We start from the raw sequence: 20,664 nt of genomic DNA on the forward strand, positions 1-20,664 counted from the left end.
CTGGCTCTGCTTCTCCCCAGCCCCGGTGGTGCTCCCCAGCCCCGCCGCCCCTTCCTTCCTACTTGGCTTCTGAATGTTGGAGACGCCCGCAGCCGCGTCCCAGAGCGCCCGCCTTCGGCCTTCTCTGCCTCTTCTACACTCCCTGCCCAGACAGTCGTCCCCTCCCGGAACGCTGAGCACTGCCCCGACCTCAGACAGACCCCCCAGCCCTGCCGTCTCGTCTGACTCCCCGTCACACACCCGGCCGCGCTCTCGGCGTGTCCCTGCATGGCAATGGCTCCCTGAAACAGTCTGTGGCCAAAGCTGGGTCCTTGGGCTCCGCGACCCCCCGCGGAAACGAAACCGAGCAAAGGTCTGGCTCCCCAGTCTCCCTTCTCAAGGAAAGGCACCACCCTTCGCAGCGGGGGAGGTCACACCCTCTCGGGGCCCTCCCTCCCCCACCCTCACAGACCGGCTCCGCTTCCCTCCTGCTGCCCGTCTGAATGGACTCGTGCTCCTGGGCAAAAATGGGGGTCAGTCCTGCGACTTCTGGTAACTCCTGGGTAAGCGAAGGTTCTGCAATCACTTCCAGGAGAAAACGGTCTCGATTCAGCAACGAGTCGGTCCCAGCTGGCGACCGACTCCGCAGCTTTACCCGGAGAGCGCCTGCTCTCTCCGCCCCTGCCCTGGGAGATGGAGGCTGCGCCCTCCTCGCCGCTCCACGCCTGCCCCTGCTCTTCCCTCCACGTGCTGTTGGGCCACTGACCCCGCCACTATCCAAGCAGGGGAGGGACAGCAGGGGGGACAGGCGAGCTGTGCCGTGCATGGCGCTGTCCCGAGACCCTCGCATCTCTCTGGGCCAGACACAATCTCCTGCGGACCTGTCTCGCTCAGGACCCCATCTGACTCCACTGACTTTCCCAAAATGAGGCCGGCCACTTCTCCTCCCGTCGGGGACGCCCCCGCCCCACCTCCGCCGGTCGTCAGCAGTCCGTTCTGAACAGACGTTCTCCGCTGAGACGTCACCATCCCCCTGGTCAGAACTGAAAAGGGCTCCAGGCTGCCCCTACCCCCGGGCCACAGCTGGTCGGCGAGAGGCAGTCACATCACACACCCTCCTCTCCCGTTCCCAGCATCAAGCGTGCCCTCCGTCTCTCTCTCCATCTGCCCCATGGCGACGGGCCAACGGCTCTCCCTCGACACACAGGCACGGTCTCAGGCCTTCCCGCTCAACGACACGTCAGAAAACCATAAAAGCTGCACTCACTGGGCTGGAAGAGAGGGATACGCTCTCTCTCCAAAGAACCCCCTTTAAAAGCCTTGTCCGATTTACAACAACCCTCCTGTTCATGTGCAGAGTGGACCCCGATCCCGGACCCTGCCCCGGGCACCAGCCTCACAGCTCACCGCTGTCACGGCGTCCTGGCGCCTCGCCAAAGCTCCAGAGCACAATCCCACAGCACCTGCCAATCTGGCTTCCAGACCTCGCCAGGCCTTGCTTTCACGCGGCTCCTCGTCCTCCTCCGTCGTCTTCAAAGCACTGGCCATCGTCAGGCTTCTACCGAAGGCCTCCTGCTCGCCACGGTACGAGGAGCATCTCGGGGAGTGCCCAGGGTGTGGGTCCCAGGCAAAGCCCTGTCTGAGGAATCTCTGTGGCTCTCTGGACCAGAGCCTCCTGCCTTAGGGTCAGGCTCCTGTGCAGCCCCTCCCCCACAGGGCACAGACCCACCGGTCTGAGTCACCTGGGCCGACGGCCAAGTCCCAGCGGGCACCGAATGCTGCTCTAGGTTTCTGTTGTTCAGGTGGGGCTGGCGGGGATGTGGCCAGCTCAGAGCTATTTTCAGGGTCTGTCTTTGGGAAATTACCCTTTGATTGGCTGCAGGAAGAGAACAGCCAAGCCCCTCATACCGCCTTTGTGCCCATTCCTCTTTTCCTCAGTGGAACAGAGCCCGTTGTGAGACACGACTCGCACTCCGAGAAGGGATCTGGCTCAAGGGACACTGGGCCAGCTTCTCCTTAACTCCTTGTCTTCCCCGTGCCAGCCCAGGGAGCGCTTACCACACGTCTGCTGGATACCCAGCCCTGAGACCTACCTGGCTCTCTGTGAACCCACGGAGAAGGCACAGGGCAAAGGGTCCCGTTCTGTCCCTTTCCTCCCGCCCATCACGCCACCAGACCACACCACCGTCATTTCCTCCCCAGGCTCCTCGAGGCTGGGGAGCACAGGGTTCAGGGGCTTGTCGCCCAACCCCACAGCCGCGTACAAGTGGCAGGTTCGGCGTGAAACGTGTTGTGTCACGGGACCCTCTGCACAGTACCCACGCAGGGCGCACCCTAGCCATCCGGAACACAGCCATCAACCAGCTGTGCCTCGCCGGCCAAAGCTTCCAAGAGTCCTAGCTTGTGTGTACCTTCTCTCTCTACCTCCCAGAGCCCCTGGGGGCCTAATTTAATCGTGCTCATGCCCTGGGGGCTCATGGGCTTTAGGGGGTGGACGGTAGCAAGGGGTTCGTCACGTGAAAAAACAAACAGCACTGTGCTCCAGCGCTCATGGCAGAGTCCGCCAGGCAGAGCTTCACGTGGGGGCAGGCGGGAGCGAGACAGGGCACCAGGCGAGGGCCGTATACACCGCTGGGACGGGGAGGCACTCTCATGGGCAAGACGCTCAAGAGGAAACAGTGCCAGAGAGACGCAGCAGAAGACACGAATGCGCAAGGCACACGCTCTGACCCCAGATCCCAGCACCATGGAGAGGTCTCCCCGCACGTCGGCTCCGTGCAGTGCGCGGCCCTGCCCTGTCTTCCCCAGGCAGCCTCAGGACAGGGAGAGGCCAGCAGGCTTCACTGCCCCCCACTCCATCCTGAAAACCCCGCCGGGATGGCATAGTTAGGAGCTCCCAGCAAGCTGCCAGCAATCCTAGGGACTGGAGCAAATTCAACAAGCTCTCCATGCCTCAGTTTCCTCCTTGTACAATGGGGTTCTCCAGATGATTCTGTGACTTAACAGGGAGGAGACACTTCACGCGGGGCCTAACAGCGAGCCTGCAGGGACCTGAGGGACCGCGCCGTGGCCGCCTCAATGATCCGCAGCAGCAACTTTTCTGGAAGTGTCCGCCCGGCCCTCAGTGTCACTCATACGAGACGCTGCCTGGAGACTCTAGGACCAGGGCCGAGAGTGTGAGTGGACAGTGGGCAGTTGGTGGAGCCATCGGAAGGAAGGGGCCTAGATTTCATCCTACGGCAGATGAAGGAGCTTGGAGTTGGGCAGAGGCTCCTAGGTCAGAAACATCACCCCAAATGAGGCTGCAGGAGCTCCAGGGCCCGTCCACGGTCCCAGGGCCAAGGCACAACTCACAACTCACATTGTAGAGGATGTCGGTCCAGCCCTCCATGGTGATGCACTGGAAAACCGTCAAGATGGCGAACAGGATATTGTCGAAGTTGGTGATGCCGAAGTTGGGGCCTGGCCAGTACTCCCGACATTCTGTGTCCCCCTCACACAGCCGGGCTGGGGCCTCCTTGCCGCAGGGGAAGTCGCCCACGGGATCTGGATCTGCCAAGAGAAGAGTAAAGCACAGACCCTGAGCCCAGAATCACCAAGTGCCCCCACCCCTGCTGGGATTCCTGGGTTGCGGAGACCTCATCACGGGGAGGGGCGAGGGCAGGAATCAACCACCAGTGCGAATCTTCCGTCAACGTCCCACCATCCCTCCGTGCACCGGCTCTCTCGTGCCCACACCTGCCCTCCCCGAGCTCAGACCAACCCTCCCAGGAACTACTGGTCAACCTCTCCCTCTCAGCTAGAACCTGCCCCTCACGGCTGAGGCACGCTCAGGACTTACGCACCTGAAAATCGAAAAAGACCAAGTCCTGACGTCCAGTTCTTCCCACCACTACCACCCTGATGTCTCCCTCACAGTCAAGCCGCCCCAAGACTCCTGACCGGCAGGTCTGCCTGTCACTCCGGAGCCGCCGCAAGCTGGAGTCAGCCACTGCGGTCCCTGCTCACCAGGCAGGTCGGCTCAGAGTCCAGCCAGCAGGGACGCAGAGGGTGGCTGGGGGTCACAGCGCCCAGGCCTCACAGCACGGGCCCCTGCGGAGTCTACACGTTTCCACCAGCTGAGATAAGAAGCTTTTTAAAAATCATGAATGATTTAAACTTTGGTAAGAGCTTTCTCTGCATCGAGTGACATGATCTGCCTCCCTGCAAGTCACCCAGAACCGCACACATTCTGCCCACGTCCGCCAAAACCGCCCGGCCGCAGCCATCTCTCCGGGTCGTGACATTAGCCGCCCGAGCCTGTTTCTGCCATTGCCTTCCTGGAGCGGCCTCGCTCAGAGCCCTCCCCTGCCTTCCCGACCTCTCTCAGAATAAGACTCCGAGTTCCCACCACGGCCTCGAAGCCCACGCGGCTTCCCCTCTGCTCCCACGGCCCCTCCCCCGGCCTCTGCACGCACCGGGCCCTGGAGCCGGAGCTCTCTGGCCCAGCAGCTGCCCAGCAATCCCTCTCACTGCTCTGACGGCTGCTCAGGGGTCACCTCAGGAGACAGGCCTCCCGGGCTGGTTTCCCTGGTTCCCGTGAAGCAGGCTCCCCAATTACTATATTGCCAATGCTCCCTTCGTTTTTCCCCAGAAGTTACTATCATCTCTGATCACCGCGTCTCTGTGTCTGCTCAGGTGTCTGTGCCCTCCTGGAGGTGGTGTGTGTCCCCCACTGGCACAGGAGCTCCCCGGTCCACTGGACTCCCAGGCAGGGCCTCCAGGATGAATGAGTCCGAGGGGCGCCGCCAGGCCTCACCTGTGCTGTTGGGGAAACAGGCCTTGTGGAACTTGCCCATGTAGAACTCGAGGCCGATGATGGCGAACATGAGGATGGCAAAGAAGAGAAGCAGCCCGATCTGCAGGAGCGGGACCATGGCCTTCATGATGGACTTGAGCACCACCTGCAAGCCTGGGCCAGAGCAGCCACAGCAGGGCAGGTCAGAGCGGCGGGGGCGGTGCCGGGGCTCGGGGGGTGGGGGGCAGACCAGCCGGAGCCTGGGCTGGGCAGCACTGGGGGCCGGTGCTGGGCTGGGCACTGTCCAAGTTGGGGATGAGCAGGGAGTACAGGGAACCATGAGTTTGGGGGAGCAGCCTGCACTTACAGGGGAGTCCTCGGGTGGGAGACCAAACAGGAAAGTCCCTGGGGTGGGAGACCAAGCATAGCCTTGGCGGAAGTGGACAGAATAATGTCCCAAAGCAGGGGAGAGGCAGGGTGCGGGGCGTCAGAGTACAAAGTCCGGGGGAGAGACGTGGACTATGAAGGGCTCCGTGGGGAGCGAGAAGAGTCTGAGGGGGAAGGGGGCAGTGCTGGGAGGGAGAAGCAGAAGATTCGGGAGGCCGAGAGCAGGAGACCCTAGGGGGGCGTACAGGAGTTCCCGACAGACACAATTGCTTAGGGACAGTGAAGCAGGGGGCCCGCCCCCAGGAGCGTCTGACCACTACCCCAGCACGGGTGTGCCCAGGCCAAAGGAACCAGCACACAGGGAGGCTCAAGCCCACGACCCCCTTTCCAGCTGGCCCCAGCTCTTAGATACAGGCCTGAGCCTTTGCCTGGCAAGGTCTTGGGGCAGAATGAGGGTTTTCCTGTAGTGGCCTCAGGGGGACACAGCTCTCAGTCCCTGCCCACCCGGGGCTCTGAGAAAAACCCAACCCCATGGTAACCTTGGCCCTCCTGCCCGGCTGCTTGAGCGGCAGAATCCAAGAGCATGTCTTAACCCGGCCTTCGGTGTCCACAGCCCTGCGGAGCCTAAGGCCAGTTGGGGGGTCCCTTGCAGCCTCTGGCTGTGGGCTCAGGCCCCTGCCCTCTAGCTTGCTCAGTCTCTCATCTGTACCTCAACCCCAGAAAACAGAGCAGAGCTAGAAATAGAGCAGAGAATGTGAAGAAAATAACGCTTCCAGCTGGGGAAGCCAAGTCAGGGCAAAAGAACTGAGCCACTCGCTGGGCTGTCCCAGAGAATTTCAAGGCTTCTTCATGCCTGGTTCCTGGGGGTCGGGAGACCTGAGCTTAGAGTCACGAGAGCCAAAGAGGTCCCTGGTTAGGGCTTAAATGTGTCCGTGGCTGTGGTGAGGCTGGGGGAGGAGGTCAGGAGTCCAGGCAGGCTTGGGCCTAATGGCTCTTGCCAGACTCACTCGGAATCCCAGACACCAGCTTCAGGGGCCTGAGCACACGCACAGCCCGCAGGGTCCGCAGGTCAAAGTCAGTGCCAGCCGTGGCCAGGATCCTGGCAGGAAAGAGAAGGAAAGAGAAGGTAAGAGAACCTGTGCCCCACCCCTCACATCCTTTTTCCCAAGAACGGGGACACCATGTCACTTCTGTCCCCTACTGTCCAAGCACAGGGCAGGGACTGAATTCAGGCGTCCCCGCAGGAATGTTAGCAACAGCTGCTTCAGGTGCAACCATCGCTCTGGCTCAAAGGGATCACCTGAGAGGACCCTTGGTCTCTGACGCCTGGCCTGGCCTTGAGTCTGCCCTGCAGCTAAACCCAAGCCAGACCAGGCCCCCACACCAACCCCAGCCGCGTGGCAAACAGCCTCGAGAGACGTGGGGAGGAGTGAAACGGGTGACGCGGAGGCTGAGCAGACTCACGCTCTCTTCCCGTTCTTTCAGGCGAACGGCGGTGTGGGGCAGGGAAGGTGGAACAGAGGCTTCGGGGACTCGGGAAAGACGTCATAATCAGTCCGTTGGCAGAAAACATACTCCAATGCCTTCCATTTCAGAAAACAAAAGATCTGAGACCTACCTCTCGGTACCGCACATTTCTCTACTCCCTTCACACCAAAGCTCAGTCAGAGGGTCAGTCCTGGGTCGGACCTTGCCGTCCCGTCCCCTTTAGGCTCCCACACACACCTCTCCGCTGAAATGCTGCTCGAGCCCGTGCCTTGCCAGCTCCGGTGGTCCAGTCTCCTGCTCCAAACGGTTCCTTCTCCAGCCTTTGGCCAACTCTCTCATTTCCCTCAAACTCCCCAGGAGCCCCTCCAGGTCTCGACGGCCACCTCTGCCTTGTGCACCAGCCTTGGGAGGTGGCGGCCCTGGGGCCCGCTCCCAGCAGGGTCTAGCCCTTGGCTCTGAATGCCACCGAGTGCTTTCCACTCCTGGTCGCACCGCTTTAACCCAGATCCGGACGGAGGACTCATACATCCAGCTGCCCTTTTAACCTTTCCACCTGGCTATCAAAAAGCGTAGCGAGCATTACACAATTAAAGAACCGTAATGTTTAAAAGTGTTGAAACATGAACTTCTTCAGAGAGTTCAGAGCCGCTACACTGTGGCGACTAAGCTTGATTCTACCGCAGCCTTGCTTCTTCCCCAGTCCCCACTCTCTCAGTGCTCCTGGCCCACGTTATTTCAGCCCAAACAGTCCTCTCTCCCCTCACTCTACACACCAGGCACCAACAGTCCCGGCGGTTCTGCTCGTAGAATGTGTCCCCGACTCATTCGAGTGTGAGCCCCGGAGAAGGCTCTGCGCCCCCTGCTCGAGATGCACGAATAGAATTTGAGGCAGAGCTGAAACTCCCAGTGGAAAAAGGAAGAAAGGCAACAAGAAAATATCTGTTCAAACCAGAAGTCCAGAGCACATGAAGAAGCCCCATGCTCCGAGAGACTTCCAACGATCAGAATTGACTACTGGAAGATTAACTTTGTTCTGACAAAATCGACACGTACGAAAGAAACGCAGCCAGAAACAGGCCCGGGTCTTAAAGACCAGCCAGTCCGGGCAACAAGCAAACAGCAGTAAGTGACGGTTTGCGAGCGTGAGCGGATTGGAAAATAGTACAGAAGCTAGTCCTGAAGAACTCGCCCGCAGACGTCAAGAAGCCGAAGAAGGAACAAGAGAGAGAAATTAAGCAAACCGGAGGTCAGACCACATGCTCAGGACACACCCAGTGCGGCTGCCGAAGGGCACGGGCCAGAGGGTGAAGAAGCGGCATTTGAGGGGCAGCAGGAGAGAAGGTCACAGAACTCAAAATGACTTTTTACATCGAAAGTGCACTACAAGTACCCATCGAATAAAGAAAATACATCCGACTAGAAACAGGGAGGAACGGCAGAACGTCAAGGATGAAAAGACGGCCTTAGAAGTTGCCAGAAAAAAAAAAGAAAAGACAAAATATCTTCTAATAGTGAAAAAGGATAATTGAAAAGAAAAAAAAACTTCACTTTGGCAAAAATACATGTCAGAAGGCAGTGAGTTATACCTTCCAAGAGCAGCAGAAATTCGCCATAGAATTTATGTCCAGCTAAACTGTCAATGAAGAGTGAGGGCAAAATAAACGTATTTTCAGGGGCACCTGGGCGGCTCAGTTGTTGAGCCTCTGCCTTTGGCTGAAGTCATGATCTCAGGGTCCTGGGATTGAGCCCCGAATCAGGCTCTCTGCTCAGCGGGGAGTCTGCTCCTCCTTCTCCCACTCCTCCTGCTGTGTTCCCCTCTCACTGTCTCTCTCTCTTGTCAAATAAATAAAAATCTTTTAAAACAATTTTTTCAGATATAAAAGAAGTCATCACCCCAGATTTCAACACAGTCAAAAAGTCCAGCAAAGCTCCTATCACAGTCTGAAGGGCTGAATACCAAAACTCAGTAAGGCTACCTAAGATTAAAACAAAATTAGCAGCTTTGGGACTCCTGTGTGGCTCAGTCAATTAAGCGTCTGACTCTTGGTTTCTTCTCAGGTCATGACCTCAGGGTCATGAGACTGAGCTCCGAGTTGGGCTCCGTGCTGGGCATGGAGGCTGCTAAGAGTTTCTTTCCCCTTCTGCCCCTCCGTCCACTCACACATGTGTGCTCTCTCGCTCTCTCTCTCTCTCAAATGAATGAGTCTTTTAAAAAAATTAGCAGCCTTGATGTATAATAGAGTTCTAGTCTTCTACATCTTTCCTATCTCACTATCTATCAAACTCTCCTCCTCACAAATATAGAACATAGCCTTTTTTGAGTACATGGGAATATCTTTGACAACTGCCCACGTCCAAGGTGCCTGCGTGGTGCGGTCATTTGGGCGTCTGACTCTCAGTTTCAGCTCAGGTCTGATCTCAGGGTCGTGAGATGGAGCATCGTGATGGGTTCCAAGTTCAATGAGAATTCTGCTCGAGTTTCTCTCTCCCTCTCCCCTGCCCCTCCCTGCCTTGAATAAATAAATCTTTTTTAGAAGAGAGAAAATCACCCATATCCTATATCACAAAAAAAGCCTCAGCAAATTTGAAAGAATTAGTAACACACATTATCACGCTTCTGCTATTCAATAAATGTATTTAAAGAGAATACAACTATAAAAACACACTGTAAAAGAAAACTCGTATGTACAGAAACCCTCAAAATGTACAACTAAATAACTCATTAACTAAAAAGTAAAAAGACAAATTACCAAATAATTAGAACCCATCAACAATGAAAATACCACATATTACAATGTGTGGAGTTCTGTGAAAGGGATGTTTAAGGGGAAATTTATAAAGCTAAATGATTTTATTTTTTTAAAGACTGAAATAACCAAGCACAGATATGTCTCAAGAATCTTAAAAAAGAACAGAAGAGGGGGCGCCTGGGAGGCTCAGTTATTAAGCATCTGCTTTCGATTTAGGTCATGATGCCAGGGTCCTGGGATTGAGCCCCTCATTGGGCTCCCTGCTCTGTGGGGAGCCTGCTTCTCCCTCTCCCTCTGCCCCTGCTTGTGTTCCTGCTCTCGCTGTGTCTCTATCAAATAAATAAATAAAATCTTTAAAAGAAAAAGAAAGAAGACTAAATTTACAGAAAAGAGAAAAGTGGAAATAATAAAGTTAACCGTAGACACGGTTCAATCAGAAAATAGAGAAATAACAGAAAGCTGAATCTGAAAGTTGAAAAAAATGAACAAGCTTCTGGCGAGAATCATCCAGAAAAGGAGAATGTGCACATTCTGAACACACCTGTACACAGACACACCTGTACACAGACACACCCGTACACTTGCACACCCACATGTGTGTACAGTCACACACTCACATAGACAGGACATAACCGCAGACAGGAGAGACTTTTAGAATCACAAAATAATATTATTAACAATTTTATATCAATGTTAAAATTTTGATGAAAGGGACATATCCCCCCAGAATGCAATTTTTCAAACGTAACCGAAGAAGCAGAAAACCTGCACAAGCCACAAACGACTGTATTGGTTTTCTATCGCTGTGTAAAGACTTGCTACGAAGTTAGTAACTTGAAATACCACCTGTTAGCTCACAGCTCTGTAGGTCAAAGTCAGGGCACACCGCAGCTAGGGTCTCGGCTTAGGGTCTCAGAAGGCTGAGATCCAGGTGTCAGCCAGTTTGTACCCTCATCCAGAGACCATTCTAGGGCAAGTCATGCTTCCCAGCCCCCTCGTGCTGTCTGCAGGAGGTATGGAGTCCCGCGGTCTCGCTGGCAGCTCTCAGCTCCTGGCAGCCATGCGCAGGTCCTCGCCACCTGGCCCTCGGGAGTCCCTCTCACACCTCTAAAAGCTCTCATTTTTACGAAGGGCTCAGTCCCTTTAAGAGGATCACCTAATTGGGTTGGTCCTTTCTGGTTAACTCAGTCAACTGTTTAGGAAACTAAGATGGAAGTGAGATCATATCCATGACCCTTCCCACACAGAAGGGGAGATGACCACAGGCAGGGACGGGGTCCTTGGGGGCTGTCTCAGGGTTCTGCCCACCAAAACCATTTACAAAACTGAATTTGGATTCAGGTTTCCTCTGGCAAACATCAGATCCAGATTATTGTACAAACGAGTTCTATGAACATCCAAAAAACAGATAATTTCTATGTTATATAAACTGTTTTGGAGAATAAAAATACAAGAAAAGCTCCCCAACTCATTTTATGACCCTAGGATAATCTGGATATAAAACTGGAAAAGGACAAGAAAATTTTATACATATCTCAATTATGAACACAAATCTTAAGTTACAAATTAGAATAAAACTCAAAAGTACATATTTTAAGAGTATATAATGGCTAGCTGAGTTGTCATAGGAACATAAGAATAGTTCAATAGTAGAATAACTATTAATGTACCCCACCGATTAAAAATCAAAATAGAAACCATGTCATCACGTCAAAAATTTCAGAGAGGGGCGCCTGGGTGGCTCAGTGTGTTAAAGCCTCTGCCTTTGGCTCAGGTCATGATCTCAGGATCCTGGGATCCAGCCCCGCATCGGGCTCTTTGCTCAGCAGGAAGCCTGTTTCCTCCTTTCTCTGCCTGCCTCTCTGCCTACTTGTGAACTCTCTCTGTCAAATAAATAAAAAAAAAAAATTTTTTTTCAGAGAAATTATTCAATAAAATTTCAATATCATTAGGCAAGAACTAGGGCTAGAAAGAAAATTCCCTTAAACTGACAACATGTGTTAGGAGCAACCCTCTTCAAATGCAGGGAAAATACAAGATTTCTACTTAAGATCATACGGAGGTCCTAGCCAAGGCAATAAAAAAAGAAAAAGAAATAAAATATATAAAGATTAAAAAGGAGAAAACAAACTGTCATATTCACAGATAATGTGATTTTTTTTAAGATTTTTTTTTTTTTTTTTTTTTTGACAGACAGAGATCAGAAGCAGGCAGAGAGGCAGGCAGAGAGAGAGGAGGAAGCAGGCTCCCCGCTGAGCAGAGAGCCTGGTGCGGGGCTCGATCCCAGGACCCTGGGACCATGACCTGAGCCGAAGGCAGAGGCTTTAACCCACTGAGCCACCCAGGCGCCCCTACAGATAATGTGATTTTTTATATAGAAAACCCAAAAGCGTACACAGAAAAACTATAAGAGCTAATTAGAAAGTTCAGCAAGTTTATGTAATACCAAATAAATATTCAAAAATAGAATGTGTTTTGGGGCACCTGGGTGGCTCGGTAGGTAAGGTGTCTGCCTTTGGCTCAGGTCATTATCTCAGGGTCCTGGGATCAGGTCTCACATCACTCCCCGCTCATCGGGGAGTCTGCCTCTCCCTCTACCCCTCGCCCCTGTTAATGCGTGCTCTCTCTCTCTCCCTAAGAAACAAACCTTTAAAAACAAAATGGATTGTTTTCACTTACAATTAGAAAATACAATTTTTAAAAACTATCGTTCTAATGGGCCTGGAGTTAGAGAGCGCTGATGGCCGCACAGCTCTGACCAGACTGAAGGCCACTGAGCGGCGACTCCAGAGGGTGAGTGTCGTGTTGTGTGAATTGTGTCTCAGTAACGCTGTCATAGAGATACTGTTCGTAATAGCAACAAAATCAGAAGTATCTAGGAATAAACTCAATAAAATAAGTATAATATCTTAATAATAAAAGTCACAATACATTCTTGAGAAACCAAGCAATATTAAGAATGAACCATATTAACAGATGAGACAGTTCAACATTCGATGTTCCTTTTCCCCAAATTAATCTACATAATTTCAGGACAATTACGATAAAAATCCCAACAGACCTCATATGTAGAAAATCCTAAGTTTGTAAACAACAACAACAAAAAAAATCCACCAAAAACTACCAGAACTAATGAATTCAGCAAAGTTTCAGGAAATAAAGTCAAAACAAGAAAATAAGTTTTATTTTAAAGGGGTGTCTGGGGGCCTCATTTGTTAAGTGTCTGCCTTCAGCTCAGGTCATGATCCCAAGGGTCCTGGGATGGAGCCCCGAGTCGGGCTCCCAGGAAGCCTGTATCTCCCTCTCCCACACACTCCCCCACCCCGCTTGTGTTCCCTCTCTTGCTGTGTCTCTGTCAAATAAAGAAATAAAATCTTTAGGGGAAAAAAAATTTATTCTATACACTTGCAATGAACAAACAAAAAAGGAAAAATTTTTAATCCATTTACAATAGTATCAAGAAAGAGTAAAAAACTTAGGAATAAAATTAACCAAGGAGATGAAGGAAATTAAATTTCCTGAAGGAAATTAAAGAACACTCAGCAAGCGTGAAGACATCCCGTGTCTTTGAACTGGAAACCGTAGTATTATTAAATGTGTACACTATGCAACGCAAACTACAGAGTCAATGTAATCCCTATCTACCAAAACTCCAATGACATTTTTTGCAGAAATAGGAAAATTCCTCCTAAAATTCACATGGAATCTCAAAGAACCCCGAATAAACAAAACAATCTTGAAAAAGAACAAAACTCAAAGACTCACACTTTCTGATTTCAAAAGTTACTACAAACCTGCAGTAATCAAATAGCGTGGTCCTGGTATAAGGACAGACAGAGAGACCCACAGAATGAATCAGCAACTCAGAAATAAGCCCTCCCATACACCGTCACTGATTCTCAGTAAGAGGGTCGACACCATCCCCTGGGGAGAAGACAGTGCTTTTACCAAACTGGGTGGGAGATCTGAAGAGCCACATGAAAACAGTAAGTTGGACCTTATTGTACGTCCAAGCGCGACTCAGAACGGGTCTTTACTTACCCAAACAGAAGACCTTAAACTAGGAAACTACTGGTGGGGGGGGGGGGGCAGGAGAAAACCTTCATGGCATTGGATTTGGCAATGATTTCTTAGATATGACACCAAAAGCATGGGCAATAAAAGGAAACACATTGGACTTTATCAAAATTTAAAACTTTTGTACATCCAAAGGCCCTATCAGGAGAGTGAAAAGACAACCTACAGAATGGGAGAAAATATTCACAAATCATTTATCTGATAAGAGATTAACATCCAGAACACACAAAGAACGCCTACAACTCAATAACAACAAAAACCGAATTTAAAAATAGGCAAATGACTTGAATGACTATTCCTTAAAAAAAAAAAAGATACGCAAATGGCGAAAACATACATGGAAAGATGCTCAGCATCACGAGCCGGAGGGGAGCGCGGGTCAGAGTGGCTCACACCCACCAGGACGGCGATGAGGAGGGAGGAGCGCCGGGCGCTGGCGAGGACCCGGGGGAGCGGGGCCGGCACCGCGGGAGGGGGTGCAAGACGGCGCGGCCACTGTGCAAACCGACGGCGGTTCTCGGACACGCTGGACGGAGGGAAGCGATGGCGCACGCGAGTGCCACGCGACGGGATCCCGCGTGAGATAAGGACGGCGCGTGAAATTAGGTGACCCTGCACATCTTGGCACGAAGGACGTTTAAAACGACATGAAGGGGCAAAAACACGAGTTGTGAGATGATGATGGATCCGTGCAAAGACGTCCACGCGGGCACGAGCGCACAGGACACACGTGGTGCAAGTCGGGACACTCGCAGGCACGCGCTGGCCTCACAGCCACAGGTCAGGACAGCTGCCAGAGCCGGAGGGGAGCCTGACTGAGGGAGGGTCTGCAGGAGGACTCAACGCTCACTGCAGTGTCTCATTTCTCCCAGAGAAGCTCCCGATGCACCTGCCACAGGGGAAGGCCAGGGAGGGGCGCCTGGGGGCTCAGTCGTTGAGCGTCTGCCTTCGGCTCAGGTCATGATCCCGGGGTCCTGGGATCGAGGCCCGCCTCAGGCTCCCTGCTCAGCGGGGAGCCTGCTTCTCCCTCTCTCACTCCCCCTGCTTGTATTCCCTCTCTCGCTGTCTCTCTCTCTGTCAAGTAAATAAATAAAATCTTAAAAGAGAAAGAAAGAAAGAAGGAAGGAAGAAAGGAGTCAGTCAATCTCTCTGCATTATATCTGGGGTATGATGAAGAGAATTTGCCAAACACACCGACATCTGGAATGTGATTACATCGCATTCGCCCTGGCGTTCTAACTTTATAAATGCAACAGAAAAGTTTATTTAGACCTGTGATTTCAAGTTGAAGGCTAATAATTTGTAAAAAGTATTGGAACATTTTAACAAACTTACGATTCAACAACTTTACATTTTACTGGATACACAGCACTTGAGGACTTACGAAGATCCGGTTACAGTAAATTTTTTTTTAATTTATTTATTTGACAGACAGAGATGACGAGTAGGCAGAGAGGCAGGCAGAGAGAGAGAGGGGAGCAGGCTCCCTGCCGAGCATGGAGCCCGATGCGGGCACCATCGACCTGGGACCAGGTCCCTGGACCTGGGATGGGATCAGGCACCAGGACCCTGGGATCATGACCCGAGGCTTTAACCCACTGAGCCACCCAGGCACCCCCGGTTATAGTAAATTTATAAGTGAAATTTAAATGTTTGACACTAAGTTTGTGAAATGGGATAAAACATTTAGAGTCACCTCAAAAGCCACTGTTAAAAATTGCTAGAAGTATAAATATAATGTTTTGTAAGCTGAATCTAAAATTTCTCCATTTTACTGAGAAACGGTCGGCACGCGTGCCTGCGTGTGCGTGGTGCACGGCAGGGCGTCTCGGGTTACCTCTGCTGTGAGGTGATCCCCACGGATCCAGCTCACACCCATCATCTCACGGAGACACATTTAAACGAGCTGTGATGAGCTCCTAAGACCCCCCCTTCCCAGCGTTCCTACGTGTCCTGCGGCAGCCACGGGCACCCTGGTGCTCCTATCCCTGGTACTCACCGTCCTGATGCTCGAGCTGGAACTCGGGAACTTTGACCACCTTACTCCGGCTCCCCGTTCCCGCCAGCTCCCACTTCCAGCAGCCACAGATCTGATCTCTTTTCTCTGAGTTTGGTGTTTTGCTTTGTTTCGTTCTGGCTTCGGATCCACGTAGAAGCGAGACCATATGGCGCGTGTCTTCCTCCGCCTCGCCAGGTCCGTCCATGTAGTCACAAATGCATCTCAATGTTTTAAAAACCACATTTTTGTACTTGTGACTCTAATCAATTGAATATTGATTCTTAGAAACGAAAACAGTTTCTGAATAACAGTTTCTTTCATGCTCAAAATCCACTCTTTTTTTTTTTTTTATTCCTTAGGGGCGCCTGGGTGGCTCAGTGGGTTAAAGCCTCTGCCTTCGGCTCAGGTCATGTTCCCAGAGTCCAGGGATGGAGGCCCACGTCGGGCTCTCTGCTCAGCAGGGAGCCTGCTTCCTCCTCTCTCTCTGCCTGCCTCTCTGCCTGCTTGTGATCTCTGTCTGTCAAATAAATAAATAGTTTCTAAAAATTTATTTATTTATTTATTTGAGAGAGGGAGTGAGAGAGAGAGCATGAGAGGGGAGCAGGTCAGAGGGAGAAGCAGACTCCCCATGAAGCTGGGAGCCTGATGCGGGACTCGATCCTAGGACTCCAGGATCATGACCTGAGCTGAAGGCAGTCGCTTAACCAAGTCCCCCTGGTGCCCTCAAAATCCATTCTTAAGAGTACTGACAAACCAACATTTATCAGGGGGATTTCTTTTAAAATCAGACAAAAAAATAAGAATCCCCACCATAATTCTCACTTCACCTTATTAGAGAGTTCTAGCAAACACAAGAGAACATGAGAAAAAGGTAAGGAAATGAGTAGATAAAACGATTCTTTGCAAAAGCAACGATAAAACTCCCAGGAGCCGGTCGGAGCAGCCTCGCTCATGGCAGTCCCAGAACCGCAGCAGCCGCCTCCCCTGGGGTATGAGGAGCCCGGCCTGGGGGCGGAGGACAGGGGCGGGGACTGGGGCTGTGAGAAGTCCGTGGGCAGCCCTGAGGCCACTCGGTTTGGAGGCCCGCTGGCCAACCGCATCAGCTTGAACAGCACCCTGCAGGTTTGCGAGGACCCCTGACTTCAGCTTCTGCAAAGGACAGGAAACGGCCGGGGGCCTTCAAGGGAGAGGACAGAAGCAACGACAGAGAAGCGCGCGGAACGGCTGCGGGCAGGTGTACTGCTGGAGGCTGAGAAACAGCCAGAGCCGGCCGGAGGCCCCCGTCGGAAAGACAAAATCCGCCGACGGCACCCGGGCCCAGCGGCGTGACGAGAACGTAGGCGTTCGAGCTAAAGGGACCCCAGACGCCCCTGCTTGGAGGTACCGTGACACTCAACATCAGTCACACCGGCATCAGTGAAGACGAGCCACTTGGAAGCAACTGGACAGTGTGAGTGACCTCCATAAAGTCAACGGCCACATCTTATATACAAAAAGGGGGGAGCACTGAATAAAGGTGGGATTTACTGTAACCCTGGACAGACAGACGGAGCACACATGTTTAGAATTTGACTCTCTCTCCAGAAATCAACTTAGAGATTCTCAACAATTGAAGCTGTCCCAAAAGGAATTTTTTAAACTACGACAAATTGATCTCGGAATTTATCTGGAAAAGTAAAAAGGCAAAAAAATTGAAGAAAGGCTCAGAAAAACTTCAGAAAAGAAGAGCCAAGAGTAAAGGACTCGTTTAATGAGATACGAGATGCTTCCTTGAGCTCAGCAACCGGACCACACGCCGACGCGCAGAGCAAGGGCCAAGACGGTTCAGTCAGACACAGACACAGAGCCTGCTCTCCGCGGAAGCACTCAGGGGTCTGGCAACAGACCGAACGACAGGAAACTGAGCAACGGTCGAGTCTGATGGACAGAGGAAAGACACCGCCATCCACCTTCGAGGCATCGTGCCTCAGAAAGAGTCCAGGGTGGGGTGAAGATGCACATGTGTTTGGGGTCTTATCTATAAAAGCAAAATGGGAAATAGAGGACATGTCCAACAACAGAGTGTGGCCGAGGCCCGCCCACACGAGGCCCCCCGTGGGGGCAGCAGGGTGCCCTCCACATCCCCGCCACACGGTCCCAACTGTGTATTTTTAAGACCTGCGCGCAGAAAAATCTTGGAAAGAAATGTTGCAAAATATTAGCCGCAGTAACATCTCAGGACAGCCTGTGAGCCATTGTTTTCACTCTTTCCTGTATCCGCATTTTCAAGCGAGAAAGTCAATGTCTTTTTACTTACATAGAAAAGAAAATGTCCTTCACTGAAATTAAGAAATACAGAATAATAAAAATGTTGAGGTACTTCAATTACAGACGGTACACAAACAGTAACAGAAACGTAGTGAGAGCACGCATCCCTGAATTCGGCAAGGATTGCTTGGTGCCTTCCCTTCCCGAAGTCTTGGGCTCTAGGAAAATCCTGGAAAGCGAGGTGGTGACATGAGCCAGGGAGGGAGGCGGGGGAGGGTGCCGGCGCGTCCCCTCCAGGGCCAGCCAGTGCCTCCTTCCAGCTCCACACCTAGCCGGCGCCTGGCAGGAGTGCGCTCTCGAACGAGCTCGTGGAGCAGCGCTGGAATTTCCAAAACGAAACGGCCAAGGATCCAAGAGTCATAAAACTGACACGATTTAGTAATGTGCGAACATACCCAAAATCACCAGTATTGGAAACTGAAAGGTAAGGCGGCAGTGGGACAGCTTTACACCCAATAAATTAACACGAGCTTTAGAAACGTCACATCCCGTGGTGGCGGGGGCAGGCGGGGGTGGTGACACCCATGACTGGAACAGAACCAGCGGGAATGGTACACGCCGCTTCCCATTCGGTTGGAAAACAGGTTGGCAAAATGAAATGCACATCGTGTTTAAACACTTTTCCCCAGTCCACTCTGCGAGCGCGTCCCGTCGGAATGACACACCGTGAAGAGGCCGCAGCTCCAAAGGGAGGCGTCGCGGCACCTGCTTGGGAACCCAGACAGGACATGCCCAGACTCGGCAACCGAGAAACGCAACACAACACCTATACCACAGTGAACGGGACCCGGGGCGGCCGTGCAAAGGGTAACAACTTCGAGGAACGTGTTTGTGAAACCGACTGACGTGTGTGACAAGAAAGAAACAAGACACAAAGGGCCACACCGTGTCTGACCACATCTGTCCCGAGCAGACAAATCCAGGGGCAGAAAGGGGACCAGAGGGGGCCAGGGGCTGGAGGGGAGAGGGAAGGCAGACAGGCGGGTCTCTTTGGGAAGCTGATGGAAATGTCCTCAGATTAAGTTGTGGTCACGGCTGTAGCAGCCTACGGCCACGCGAAAAGCCACTGAATTAGATGCTGCAAAATGAGGAACGTCGTGTGAATTTTACCTCATGTGCTGCTCTAGGAAAGGAAAGAGATAAAATACAAGTTTTTTATGTGACCTATGATTCAAGTGTCACTGACACATGAGGGTGTGAGCCCCAGAGCACATAGAAGCCCCCGCTGGCGACTGTCGCCCAACTCCCAGGCCCAGGTCCCCTTCTGCACGGCAAGCAGAAGGGGTCAACGCACCGGCTTGTATCCACAGTCCCCTGCGGAGACCCACTCTTGCCCCGGCACCGGGAGGAGGGGGTACTCCCCGTGGCATTGCGGTCTCGGGGGGCAGGACCCCCACAGCTGCGTCCTTGGCCTCGGTCCCTGAGCCCCTGCAAGAACTTGCTACGTCCCCCTCGGCCCTGGGGTCCCCGCTGAGGTCTCCCTCCCTCCCCACAGTAGTCTGTGCGGCGCTTCTGGGCGTCGCCTCTGGGCTCACATCCCAGCCGGAGCCAGCGACTGAGGCCTGACCCAGCCCAGCCACACCTCACGACGCCGCCCATTTCCGAAAATGCCGAGAAATGCCGGAGGCGACCAGGAAGCCACAACGGCTATGTATCTGAGAGGACAGAGACAGAGACGTGGCAGGACAGAGAAGCCACCAACGTCCCCAGACGTCCTCCCAGTCTAAACCCGCATCTTGGCTTACACCTCCCCGCCCCTCCCGCCCTGCCGCCCACGCCAGCCCCTCGGGATGTCCCTGCTGAGCCTGGGGGGGGGGCCACAGACCTGGTGTGGCCTCGCAGCCCCAACCTCACCAGCCCGTGTTCTGTTCTGTTTGGGGATTGCCATCAGAGCCACAACCACAAGGCCGGTGATGACACGTTGGGGGGTTCTGCCCTGCTGGGAGCATGCAAAGCTCCCCGAATCCTCACAACGGTCCCTCAGGAGGGGGACAACTGTCCTGCTGTTTGATGGTGGTAGAGGGTGTCCTTGTCCAGCCCCAGGCCAAGTGGGCAACTCTGAGACTCCTGTCCCATCAAGCCCAGCAAAGGGAGCAAAGACAGCGTGACCACCAGTGTCCGGTGGCCCCGGCCAGCCTCCGTCCATGCTGCTGGCCCAGCACCGTAGCCACAGGCACCCCCTGGACTTCCAGAAACCTCAGCGCGGACGACCCACAGCAGGAAGGTTCTGGAGCGCCGGGGCCCACCTGCCCCCTCGGACGCTATGACCCAGCAGTGGCGCTGAGCTGAGCGAAGGCCGCGTCCCAGCCAGGGCCTGAGCCAGGCAGCATTTCAGGGGCACCACTCAGCCCCTCCGGCAAGGTCAGGCCCTCCCGAGGCCGGGGGGACTGTGGCCGCCCCCTCCACCCCGACACGGCGCCCTGGGCTCAGCAGGGCCAGCCTGGAGGAGCCCGAGCCCCCGGCCACCGGCGCCAGGACTGCAGCCCAAGCCCCCCTCCTCCGGGCTGCCGGACTTCGGGAAGACCCCGCGCATCTGCGACGGGACAAGAACAGCGTGAGGGTCCCCTGGTGAGGCTGCCGTGACAGAGCGCTTGCAGGATGTGCCCAACGGTATCAGCACCACCAGCGGCAGAAGGGCCGGCTCCAGCCTCCCGAGAACCGCCGGGGACCTCGCTGAGGGCCAGGCAGGCAAGTGGCTCCGGGCGGGACCGGAAGCTGTCCACCAGGAGAAGCGTCCACGCTGGCCGCAGCTCACACCGGGGCGCTTGGGGGTCTCCAGGCCAGGACCCACAGGGTAGCTGCCATGCCAGCCAGGCCCACAGCCCCGACTCCGGCCCAGGGACACCAGAGCCGAGCTGGCGGACGCATGACAGAGACGGCACCGTCTCCAGGAACTGCTT

General features: G+C 53.5%; 1 protein-coding gene across 15 annotated transcripts in view; it reads right to left on the minus strand.

Annotated features, from left to right (window-relative positions):
* CACNA1B (calcium voltage-gated channel subunit alpha1 B) overlaps nt 1-20,664 on the minus strand; it is a 179,992-nt gene that overhangs the window by 138,458 nt on the left and 20,870 nt on the right. For all 15 annotated transcript variants that reach the window (XM_046022836.1, XM_046022834.1, XM_046022833.1 and 12 more), the window contains exons 4-6: nt 6,151-6,242; nt 4,778-4,930; nt 3,341-3,531 (exon numbers count right to left, since the gene is read on the minus strand). In XM_046022836.1, coding sequence (XP_045878792.1) covers nt 3,341-3,531; nt 4,778-4,930; nt 6,151-6,242 — 436 coding nt within the window. The remainder of the gene's footprint in view (nt 1-3,340; nt 3,532-4,777; nt 4,931-6,150; nt 6,243-20,664) is intronic.

This window comes from Meles meles, chromosome 11, assembly GCF_922984935.1.
Source record: "Meles meles chromosome 11, mMelMel3.1 paternal haplotype, whole genome shotgun sequence".
Lineage (NCBI taxonomy): Eukaryota > Metazoa > Chordata > Mammalia > Carnivora > Mustelidae > Meles > Meles meles.